This window comes from Mus musculus, chromosome 3 (assembly GCF_000001635.26).
Source record: "Mus musculus strain C57BL/6J chromosome 3, GRCm38.p6 C57BL/6J".
NCBI classification, from domain to species: domain Eukaryota; kingdom Metazoa; phylum Chordata; class Mammalia; order Rodentia; family Muridae; genus Mus; species Mus musculus.
This window is the reverse complement of record NC_000069.6, coordinates 88,242,874-88,255,145: the sequence shown is the minus strand read 5'-3', so window position 1 is coordinate 88,255,145 and position 12,272 is coordinate 88,242,874. Positions and strand designations below refer to the sequence as shown.

Below are 12,272 nucleotides of genomic sequence, written 5' to 3'. Positions count from 1 at the left end.
ATGGCAGTGTACTCATAAAATAACTAAATACATCTTTAACAACAACAACAACAACAACAAAGGTGGTAGAGTGGTAGAGGCAACTGCTTCTGAGAGGGGCCATCTGGTTTATCTCTACAGCCAGGCAACGGAAGATCTCAGCATTAATCCGATTCCTTCCTATTAACCGAGGGAAACCAGGTAGGACCTTTAAAGGATACTAGCTTCTTGGATGCCAATCTCTCACACCAGGTTTAAAGGGGCGAGTACCTTTCCCCCTCTCTCCACCCTCTGGCAGCTGGGGCACAGTTGGGGAAGCTCACACATCACCGGTGCCTCAGCGGGGCCATGGGAAACAGGACCTGACCTGCGGGGCTAATCCCTGCCAACCTCGAGCTGAGGGGTGGGGCTCCCCAAGGAGCAGCACGGCCTCCGGGGGGCGGGGCCTCACCTTTGCGGTGGCAGGAGTCAGCTTGGCCGGCACTGCCCTGCCGGAGACCGGGAGAACACAGCCGCGTTCATGGCCCGCGTTCCCCGCCACCGGCGCCTGGTCCTGCCGCTGCTGTGCCTGCTCTTCCAAGGCGCCACTGCCCTCCTCTTTGCTATCTTTGTCCGGTACAACCACGAAACCGACGCTGCCCTGTGGCACTGGGGCAACCACAGTAACGTGGACAACGAGTTTTACTTTCGCTACCCAAGTGAGTGCGGGCGAGGGCGTGGGAAGCAAAGCCTCTAAGTCCCGGGTGTGTAGGGAAGGGCGTTGATGGGTACTCCTGCCACCAAGATGACTGCCGGGGCTTTAAAATAGTCCCCTTTCTCTAGTGTCCCTCTTGTTCCAGGCACTGCTGGGGATGGCACATGCTCTATCTCAGGCTGAGGAGAGGTAAGGCTCAGTCAGAGTCAGGGTCAGACAGTAAGGGGAGCTGGGGCTTCAATCCAGTTGTAAGTGGCCCCAGTGTTAGCTACTGTCTCACCTTCCGTTGGGGCTAATTTGACTTTGTCTAGGAGTCCAGCTTGACCACAGGAAAGAGAATCTTGGTGGGACTGCCAGGTAGGGTGCCAGAGGAGACGAGGGAGAACTAGGTGTGAAATTCCCACATGTTCAGGCGTCGAAGATTGGTTTCAGCACAAACACTCCAGGTTTGAGAGTGAGAGGACCCTGGACCCATTTGCCAGTTTCAAGGCCAGTGTGAGGCGGGCTAGGGCTGTGCTCGGTGCTGCACTATTATCTCATCTCACAGTTTAAGGTGGCTGCGGGGTGCCCATTATCACCCACCAAGGATCGCACAGCTAGAATAGCGCTTACACATCATAAACTTGACCACTGACCATTTGCCTCCTGACAAGGTTCTGGACAGGGAGTTAACCCCCTCATGGAGACAGAGCATTTCCTTCGAGGTTGTAACTGAGGCACTGGACATCTGGGACCAAGCACACTGCCCCTCCCTCTAATGCCCAAGTCAACCTTCTCTAGTTCCAGTTCCTCATCCAAGTGCCAGGAAGAAGCTGGGGGTGATGGTTTGTGCCTGTAATCTCAGTGCTCCAGTAGTGGAGGAGGGATGATCTGGAGTTCAAAACCAGCCTCAGCCACACTGTGAATCTGAGACCAGATTGAGCTAACAAAACTCTGTCTCAAACGAACAAACAAACAAACAAACAAACACCAAAAAGGAGTGAGGGAAAATGTCTGTTTGAAGGGCATGCAAAAAGCAACAAGGCTATTAAACCCACTTTCTGCCGCTGAGCTGTTGACAGGCTGTCCCCACCTCACCCTGCCCTTTCCCAGCAATGGGGACATAAAGGGCTAAGGGAGACTTTGAACTGTGCCAGGAAGCACCAGACCCCCCAAACAACCACAGCACCTCCGTCTCCACAGTTCATTCCTAGTTGTGGCAGGGATTGGCAGCATTCAGGCCTCAGAGAAGCTAGAATCAAAACCAAAGCCCTAAAGCCGGCCCTATACTGATGGACACTCACTGTCCACAGAGCTGGGGGTTGAGAGGAAATGAGCCAGGCAGGTGAAGGAGGTGAGTTTTGGTTGTCTAAGAGGGTCCGAAACAGCTTCTCTTAGAGCCCCTGGCCCTGTTTGTTCCAAAGCGCAGAATCCTGCCTTTTACAGCAGAGGCAGTGCTGGGCTCTCCTTCCCAAGAGGGCAGCAAGGACCATGGCAGATTTACTGCCTCCCTGCCCCAGTATTGACCTCTGTGAACTTTGAGCCTACTGTTTGGGGAAAGCTGGGCAGGAGGGAGATGTGAGGTCTCTAAAGCCTGTGCTTTGATGAGCCGGGTACTCACCTGTCCCTGTGTCCAGAGGAAAGGGTCAAGGCCAGAGGGCGGGTAGAAACCACCCTCTGATTCAGAAGATGAAAAGAATCTTCGGTGAGTATTGACAGGCCAAGGTCGCAGGCATGGTTACCCTAAGGGGGCTGTCAGGAGATGGCGATGTCTCCCTCAGATAGATAGGACGGGAAGGGCCCTAGGATTCTGTAGGCTACGTCTCTCAGATCAGATGTGAACAGAGAGCCAGGAAGGTCACTCACCTACCCAAGATCACATAGCAAGTCACAAAAAGAGTGGGACAAGAGCCAGGCCTCTTGGTTCTCCTTCTGGAAGTTCTGCCATGTTCAGGTTACCCCAGTTTGCCTTATCTTTTAGGCAGGGTCTCACAAAGAAACCAGGTCAGTCTCAGACTTACCATCCTCCTGTCTCAGTTTCCCAAGTCCTGGGGATACCGGCTTGAAACATTGTACCCTGCCTACAAGTACCTCTCATTCTACAAAGCCAGTGATTCAAAATAAGGGAAAGGTGGGGCGGTGGTGGCATGTGTCTTTAATCCCAGCACTCAGGAGGCAGAGGCAGGCGGATCTCTGAGTTCGAGGCCAGCCTGGTCTACAAAGTGATTTCCAGGACAGCCAGGGCTACACAGAGAAACCCTGTCTCAAAAAACAAAAACAAAAAGGGGGGAGGGGGAAGAGCCAGAGAGCAGCCCAGTGAGAGAAAGGGTTCTGAAAACCTACAGAGGCCCTCAGGAGAGGCCTGACTCCCAACAGGGACTTGACCCAGACAGACTTGGGACTATCTTAGGAGAGGTGGAGACTGGGATGGTGGCCTGCCTGGGAGGATTCAGCCTGTTTTCTGGAAGCTGGGGTTGGAAGAGGCTCTGAGATGGCAGCTCCCACTCTTCTCCTCTTCACACTTTATAGCTGCCCTTTCCAGAGGAAGCACCCAAGGCTTAGAGAGGTCACGTGTCCAAGGTCACAGGGTCAGGTGTGTGTAGATGCTGGAATGGCAGCCCTAGTTTTGCTAAGGTTTTGCCCTGTCAGAAGGAAGCTGGAGAGGGAAGGTGGGCACTGGTGGCCCCTCAGAACTTTATTTGTCTCACCTGAGACTGGGTATCATAAGCCCAGGCTGGCCTCAGACTCACTGTGTAGTTAAGTCTGGCCTTGGCCTTCTCATCCCTCTTTTGCATGGCAGAATCACAAGTGTGTGCCACCATGCCTGGCTGGGATTGAGTTTTCAGTGCAAACAGAAGCATTTAAAACAAGCTCAGAGCAGTTGAGAGAAGTTCCTGCATGAATGGTCTTTGAGGCATGCCGCCCAGCCCCCTATGGTTTCTGACTGTCCTTGGACAAGAACAGAAAGAGTTTCCTTTTCCATGTTTGAACAAGGGAAAAGGACAGGGATTCTGAAAGACTGTAAGCTATCCTGGCGTGTTGGCACACGCCTTTAATCCCAGCACTTGGGATCTCTGTGAGTTTTAGGCTAGCCTGGTCTACATAGTGAGTTCCAGGACAGCCAGAGCCATGTAGTGAGGCCCTGTTTAAAACAAAAGCAAACAAACAAAAACAGAAAAAGAATGCAGGTTCTGGCTGAGTTCTAAGTGTGTCTCTCCTTTCTGTTGTGTGTATGATGTGGGTGACCCTGAGGAGCAGGCACTGGGGGTGTGGCAGTCCATTTTGGAGTGCCAGAGGCCTCCAGACCACACTCCCTGAAGCCCATGGGGCTACAGATCCCAGTTGCAGGAGTGAGCAAGGTGCCTCTAGATTCTCTGGTCCTGTTCTCAGCTCCAAAACAACAAAAGCTTTAGCTTCTCTCAGGGATCCTATTTGCACCCCAAAGTTCAGTAGCAGTTTTCAGCTTTCGTGCATCTCAAGACCAAATAACACAAAACACGGGCCTGAGAATCTGCCTCTTCCTAAGAGAGATTCAGGGTCATCCATGATAAAAATGAATACAAGTTGAATTTCATTATGAAAATTCTTGGAGCCAAAGTGTTTTGGGTTGGGGGCATGTTTATATATGCATAATGAAATACCTTGAGGATGGAACTCATGTCTAGACAAGTATTCCACTGATACCCAACATACACCACATATACAAATAGCCTGAAGGTGACTTCATGAAGCCTGAGTAGTGAGCCTGCGTTTTGAGTAAAGCCCATTAGATGAGGGGTGTGTGTGTGTGTGTGTGTGTGTGTGTGTGTGTGTGTGTAATTTTCCACTACTGCATCACGCTGATGTTTAAAAACTTTGTGGTTCTGGAGCATTTGGGGTTGCCAATTTGGATAGAGAACTTGCACGAGGAAAGACAAGCAGAGAAACGAAGCTAGATATCCAAAGAGAGAATCTTGGAAGTATGGATGCATGACAGCCGAAGCTTCACTACAGCTTCCAGCTCCCAAGTGGCCAAGAGAAAAGGTCAACATGAACGTGGGTTCTCCTCAGAGCCAGCAGCCTCCCTGTGCAGGCTCTGATTCACCACCCTTGAGAGCTGGAACTGACTTCCCGGGGGGCAGCTGCACTCTAGAGCCCTGTCTGCAGATGCTCTGCACATCTGTTGCTTGCAGGTGGGAAACAGAAATTCTCAGGCAAGTGACATTTCTCAGCCTTAGAGAAGAGAAATTCCTCAAGTAGAGTACGAAAGGAGGGAGTCTGGAGAGTAAGAAGGCCTGGTGCCACTCATTCCCAGACGTTTACAGAAAGGGCCCTCCCACCGGTGTTCTACTGGTGGGTTTTGTCTTTGCTTGTTTCTGTTTGTTTGTTTGTTTGTTGAGACACTCTCATTATATAGCCATGGCTGTCCTGAAATGAACTCACTGAGTAAACCAGGCTGGATTTGAACTCAGAGAGATCAGCCTATCTCTGACTCCCAAGTGCTAGGATTAGAAAAAGATGTGCATCACCACACCTGGCCTTGTTCATGATTTTATTTAAAGATTTATTTACTTTATGTATATGAGCACACTGTAGCTGTCTTCAGACCCCTAGAAAAGGGCATCATATCTCATTATGGATGGTTGTGAGCCATAATGTGGTTGCTGGGATTTGAACTCACGGCCTTCAGAATAGCAGTCAGCGCTCTTAATCGCTGAGCCATCTCTCCAACCCAGGTGGCCAAGGCTTTACCCACAAAGTATTTGTTTGCTACCTGTCTCCCAGCTCTCTTCATGCTGGTTCTATATAACTAATTACTCAACAAATTATCTGTATAAATATTATTTTCAGTATAATTGTATTATTTGTACTGGCAGAAAGCCAACAGAAAAGGCCCCACATCTTCCTGGACAGAAACCCCGCTGAAATGCTGGACAGTTCAAGTGAAACTGGCCACACATGGTCCCCATGCTGTGAGCAAAACACTTGGGAGTTTGAGGCAGGACATCCAACATCTGAGGTCAGCTGGACTACACGATGTGACCCTGTCTCAACAGAACAAGTGTGATGTATAACATAAAAAACTCAAAGTATAGAAAGAAACAAAGGGAAAGGCACTCCTTTCTCCTGAGGGCGGCTTCATGATGTACAGGCCATTGTAGGGGGTAGGGGGATCACCATACTGAGCTGTACAACACAGTAGCCCTGCCTCCAGTTCCTTTGTGTGTGGGGGTGGGGTGGTGTTCCTCAGTTCCTGTTAACAATTCAAAGCCGTTTCCTAAATGATTTTTATTTTGAATCTTAAAATCGGGATTTTGAAAGATGAGAGATGAAAGTTAGACGTCAAGAAGGGCTTCCCTGGGGTGAGGGACATGGCTCAGTAGGTGAAGTGCTTGCTGGGTGAGTATTAGGATCTGAGCTCAGATTCTCAGCAAACAAGTAGATGTCAGGCATAGCAAGGCTCGTTCATGATGTCAGCACAGTGGGCAGAGAGGGACAGACACTGGGGCTTGCTGGCTGTCTCCTCTGGTCATGTTGGTGAGGTCCAGGTTCACGGAGGGGCCCTGCGTATGAGGCAGAGCACACACATAAGAGCACACACACACACACACACACACACACACACACTCTCACACCTGTGCACACACACCTGAGAAGAGGGACATACCGGACGCAGAAGGAGGAAGGAGAATCTTGTATATTGAGGAGACAGGGCTGCAACAGCAGGGAGAACTGACTCCTTCCTACTCCTTGGGCGAGCAGATAGGCCAGGTAGGTGAGCGGATGCTGGATGGAGCAGGGTGTTCTAGCTCCTTCTCTGAGCAGGGATAACAAGGACGGCCTGACCCTGCTGCTCCAGGCTGAATGCTTTGTTCCGGCCGCCGCTCCTGGTGGGAGGCTGTTATGCCTGGGGAATTCTACAAGCCTGGTACTGCTTCAAGGCAGTCCTGTCCGCAGGAGCCAGGCACTGGAGTGGCATCTGTTGGCTGGTGGGTGTGAACACACCAGAGCAGGCCTCATGCCGCCCCTTGGCTGCCTCTGTCTCCGCAGGCTTCCAGGATGTGCACGTCATGGTCTTCGTGGGCTTTGGCTTCCTCATGGTCTTTCTACAGCGGTACGGCTTCAGCAGTGTGGGCTTTACCTTCCTCGTGGCCAGCCTCACCCTGCAGTGGGCCACACTGCTCCAAGGCTTCCTCCACTCTTTCCACGGTGGCCACATCCATGTTGGCGTGGAGAGGTGGGCACTAGTGAGCCCCTGGCTTCCCCTAAGACCCCACTCTCCAAAGGATGCCAGCGCGAGCCCTGACCTCCACTCTGCCCCATAGCCACCCTCTCCAGGCCACTGTCTGTCCTCATTGTCTGACCTGTGTCCCCGAAGACACTCATACACCCCTCCCATTAGGCCTCTGACACCGAAGCTCCTAGGAGGACAGGCAGCCAGTGAAGAATGGCTGCCCCTACCTGCTACTGTTTCAACCTAGAGTGGGCCTTGCCCATCACTTCACAAGGGCTGCTCCTCCCTCTCCAAGGGTGGGTGGTATTCACCGGATACGCAGTGGGAGGTGCCCCAGCACTGACTCTCCTCACCCTGCCCTGCATGCCCCACACCACACCCCTCTGCCTGACGGGGCCTGGAACCATGTTCCTTCCACCCCTCCCACCCTATCTGACTGCAGTTTGATCAACGCTGACTTCTGCGCGGGAGCTGTGCTCATCTCTTTCGGGGCTGTTCTGGGCAAGACTGGGCCAGCCCAGCTGCTGCTAATGGCTCTACTGGAGGCAGTGCTGTTTAGCGTCAACGAGTTTATACTACTCAGTCTCCTGGGGGTAAGTCTGGCTAGGAGTGGGTGAGACCTGGGTGTCCGTCCAGCTCTGAGATCGGAGAGGTGGATGGAGAGCAGGGGGCTGCCTCACCGCCTCTATCTTCTCTCCAGGTGAGAGATGCTGGAGGGTCCATGACAATTCACACATTTGGGGCCTACTTCGGGCTGTTCCTCTCATGGGTCCTCTACAGATCCCAGCTGGAGAAGAGCAGGCATCGCCAGAGCTCTGTCTACAACTCTGACCTCTTTGCCATGATCGGTGAGGCCTGCTGGGGAGACGTGGTGGGGGCTACAGAGCACCCTGCCTTAGCAAGGTCTTCTGGCACTGCCAGGCATGCTTTGGGTCCTTCTAACTTGTGTCCTGAGGGCCTGAGATCTGTGCTCATCTCTGCCCCTAACTTATGACCCAGTACTGGGGTACACATATGTCCATACCAGGCCCTGGGGTTTTCCCAAGTTCACCTCAGTCCTACTTGAAACTTTCTTGGGCTACGCAGCCCATGTGTTTGGAGCTATTCCTCACCCCTGCAAAGTCCTTCCTCTTCCGTGGCCCTGCCGGTGCTTGACCCTGCTTCTCCTCATAGCCCCCAAGCCCCCACATTGTCAGGCAGAAAGTCGGGGCCCTGGATCACCCCCAGGGAACAGTAGGGCCTGTTTCCCCCAGGTCCCACCTCTGCTGGCCTCTGGCCTCTCTGCTCTCCCAGCCTGCCATCCGCAGCTCATGCTTCTTTGGGGGTGTTGAATTTGGCCTTTAGTTCCTGCTCTTGCATAAGCAAGGCTGGCTCGATTTCCTTGCCCACATTAGGCTCACTGGGAAACAGCTGAACCCTCCTTGCCCTTGGCAACCCTTCACACAGGATACTTCCAGGTAAAGGGGTCGGGAAGGGGATGGAGGGCTCAGGTGGTCTGAAGCCTGAGAACTGAGCATGAGACACTGCGGTGAATGTCCTCTTCCTGAGGCAGCATAAGGACTTTGAGTCAAGGTGAAGGACACAGGTCACACACACAAGCTCCTGCCCTGCTGGCCCACCCTGCCGAGTCTCTGCTTCTTCTTCCTACTCTGAGATTAGTGCTGGAAGACTTAAAGTAGGACCTGGAGGTGGTGGCGCACACCTTTAATCCCAGCACCTGGGAGGCAGGCGGCTCTCTGAGTTCGAGGCCAGCCTGGTCTACAGAGTGAGTTCCAGGATAGCCAGGGCTACACAGAGAAATCCTGTCTTGAGAAACAAAACACAAACAAACACACACAGAGACTTGAAAGCAGGGATCTGCTTCTTGCCCCAGTGCAGAGTCTCCTGCACCCCAGCCCAGACTCCTGAGGCCTGTAGGGGCCACCTTCTCTAGAAGGTAGCTGAGTTGGTACAGCCCCCCCCCAATATATGAGTGCCCACAGCTGCTGTCTGTTAACAGCCTCTGTCTGGCTCCCCTTCTTTTTCTGGTTTAGAGAGGTGGTATGCTGGGGATGAAAGCTAGAGTGTGGTGTGTGCTAGGTATGCACTGTTCTATTGAGCTCTGCTCTAGGCTCTTCTTGAGCAGTTAGGTCTGCTGGGCCATGAAGCAGACATTTAGGGACATTAACTCTCTCAACTCTCACCATAGGAACTGGTGCGCAAACAGGCTGCTTAGTAGTGACGGACCTGTAGTGCAGCGCCCCCTGGTGGCAGGGCCACTCACTACCAGATGCTCACCGTGGCTACCCACTTGTTTAGGGACCATCTTCCTGTGGGTTTTCTGGCCCAGCTTCAACTCCGCGCCGACAGCGCTGGGGGATGGGCAGCATCGGACCGTGGTCAACACATACTATTCACTCACCGCAAGCACCCTCAGTACTTTCGCCTTGTCAGCCCTTGTCAGTGGAGATGGACGACTGGACATGGTATGGGGAAGTGGGTGAAGAGCCTGACCAAGGGAAGGGATACCCAGGGGCAAGCACTGAACCGCTATCTGCAAGCGGGGGAGTGGAATTAGATCAGGAGCAGAGAGTATATGAAAGCTGGCGAGTCGGTGGCTAGGTGATGGAAGGATCTAGAAGCACTAGGTGCCACTGTAAATGAGTATGGCTGGGATGTGTGGGTGTGATGGTCTTATAAGATACCTTGGCGGTTTTTTCCTTTAAGGTCCACGTCCAGAACGCAGCACTGGCTGGAGGTGTTGTGGTGGGGACATCAAGTGAGATGATGCTGACACCCTTTGGGGCGCTGGCAGCTGGCTTCCTGGCTGGGACTGTCTCCACACTGGGGTATAAGTTCTTTACGGTATGGTTGCTTTTCAAGACTGGGACTAAATATGGGAGGGAAGGAGCCTGGACCAGTGACTCAGGATTCCCAGACCTTCTGCTACTTCTCCACCAGGTTCTGGATACGGATAGATAGATTGATTATCCACTCTGTTTATCCAAGCCTGACTCTCCACCCTATCTTCCAGCCTATCCTTGAATCCAGATTTAAACTGCAAGACACATGTGGTGTTCACAACCTCCATGGGATGCCAGGGGTCCTGGGGGCCATCCTGGGAGTCGTAGTGGCTGCACTGGCCACCCACGAAGCTTATGGAGATGGGTGAGTCCTCCCTCATTCTCTCCAAAGTGACCTCTCTTCTTCCTCGAGAGCCAAGGGGAAAAAGAGCCTCTCCACCTGTTCCCATCCACCCATTTGGCCATTCACCTACCAGTATGGTGAGAACCGAGGGCCTGCTGTGGCCTGACCTCCTGGTCAGGGCCATGGATGGCCATAAAGTAAACAATTTCAAGAGCACTGAGCATTCCTTCAGGACCAGCAAGAGGTAATGACCTCTGGGGTCTACATCTCACACTGTGAGCCAGGAGTAGGGCAGGCAAAAGAGACCTTTGACTGGGTTCTGACAGGTATGTGGAGGTGGCTGGCTTAGGACAGGAGAGCACTTGAAGTGAACCTGACTGAGCAAAGGCCTGGGTGAGAGACGCTGGGGATCCCTGCACACCCTCTGGCTGCCCACAGGCACGAGTGACACAGGACACCCTGGCTGCCTGTTTCACATCCATCATTCCCTGTCTGGTCTCCCTTCAGCCTGCAGAGTGTGTTTCCACTCATAGCCAAGGGTCAGCGGAGTGCCACGTCTCAGGCCGTGTATCAGCTCTTCGGAATGTTTGTCACACTGGTGTTTGCCTCTGTGGGTGGCAGCCTTGGAGGTGAGTGGCTTTAGCTGGGCAAGGATGTCAGGTAAGAGCCCCAAGGAGGGGTACCCAGGAGGAAGGGCAAGGGATGCTTGCCCTTCCTGTAGGCTCACTTCCACCAAGATTCTCTCAGAACACCTGCCTGTGTCAGTGACTGGGCAGCATGGCCTCAGAGTGAGGAGGTACTGGTCTAAGGTCACACCGGCCACTGGGAAGGAAGGCTCCTCTCTGGGCTGTGTGCTGACGTTCTTGTGTTGCTCCCCTATGCCACTAGAGGGCAGTCTAACCCCAGCTGCTGGGAAGAGGCCAGGTTCTCCCCCACACCCCACCTCACCCCCAAATCTCCTCTGGGCAGCAGCAGACAGAAAGAAGGAGGCCTAGCTCACCCTGGAGTTCAAAGCCTTTCACAGAAGCTGTCTGCTCACTGGCCCTAGGTCAGGCATCCCCTCCTGATATCTGGCCTTAAGAACAAAACCTGATGCTGTAACATCCCTTCCCACTCACACCCACCCTCATCCTGAAACTCTCTATGGTCTAGTTCCCCGGGTCATGCTTCATGTGATCACTGTCCCTTAGGCCTTTCCCATGTGGAAGGCCACAAGAAAATGAGCATCTCTACTTCACAATTGAATCACGATACAGCTGCAGACATGAGCAAATTCTCTCACTTCTACCGGCTGGTGTCTTTGTGGGTAACTTGAGGGGTGGAGCCACCTTGCAGGACTTTCCCTTCTCAGAAAGGTGGACTCGCAGACCTTGGCTATCTGGAGTTCACCATAAGCTTATCAACCTGTGGCCCTAGGTGACAACCTCCCCCCCACCCCCCTGGGCAGGGACCAAGGGCCCTTACACACCCTTCCCTGTGGCTACCAGGGCTCCTGCTGCGGCTCCCCTTTCTGGACTCCCCTCCAGACTCCCAATGCTTCGAGGACCAGGTTTACTGGGAGGTGAGACACCGATACAGTTTGTCCCCCTTGACACTCCCTCTCTGCTCCCTTGCCTTGCCTTGGGCTACCACTTGCCTCTTTCCTTGTTTATGGGCTCCTTCTCAAGATCCCTGGAACTTTTCTTCATCCCTCCCTGCTTTGCAGGTACCTGGAGAGCAGGAGACTGAGACCCAGAGGCCTCTGAGGGGTGGGGAGTCAGACACCCGGGCCTAATTGCTGCCAGCGTGAGACTGTTCTCAGAGAAGACAATGGCTCCTGCCAAGAGAGCCTTCTCTGCCTTTGTTACTGTTGTGCCTGGAAGCCTGCCGCCCCTAGGCAGATCCCCATTAGCTGTGGCCAGAAAAGGCCAAAGCCAGCCTAGGTGACTGCCACCCCATTGACCAGTGTTACTCTGTTCCAGTGTCACCCAAGCCAGCTCCACTCTGGGTGGGAAGCTGGGTGATAAACAATGTATCACCAAGGACTCTGACACCTGTGTGCGCCTCTCCCTTTCACTGCTGAGGCCAAAATCTTGTGACAATCAAAGACCTTAGTGTTGACAAACCCTCTTTGGGTCCACAGAACTCCACATTCTACTGTATATGTCCCAACTAGTCCCATCCTCTCCAGGGAGAGGCATTATTGTCCAGAATGTCTGTGTCCACTTCAGCCATCTGATGCTGTCCCCAAATCCTTCCCTCAGCTGGCTTTCCAGTGCTGGGAAGAATAGGAAGAAGCCC

At 53.1% G+C, this 12,272-nt stretch overlaps 1 protein-coding gene across 2 annotated transcripts; it reads left to right on the top strand.

Moving 5' to 3' along the window:
• Nucleotides 1-406: 406 nt before the first annotated feature.
• Nucleotides 407-12,272, top strand: Rhbg (Rhesus blood group-associated B glycoprotein). Of its 2 annotated transcripts, none has more exons than XM_006501826.4 (10): nucleotides 407-677; nucleotides 6,683-6,746; nucleotides 7,309-7,459; nucleotides 7,567-7,714; nucleotides 9,165-9,331; nucleotides 9,573-9,710; nucleotides 9,880-10,013; nucleotides 10,500-10,621; nucleotides 11,480-11,553; nucleotides 11,698-12,022. In XM_006501826.4, exons 1-10 carry the CDS (start codon nucleotides 500-502, stop codon nucleotides 11,764-11,766), a joined length of 1,245 nt encoding a protein of 414 aa, XP_006501889.1. In that variant the 5' UTR covers nucleotides 407-499; the 3' UTR covers nucleotides 11,767-12,022. The 2 variants fall into 2 exon arrangements, with proteins under 2 accessions (XP_006501889.1, NP_067350.2); NM_021375.3 differs by having other exon boundaries at nucleotides 462-677; nucleotides 6,683-6,869; nucleotides 11,698-12,272.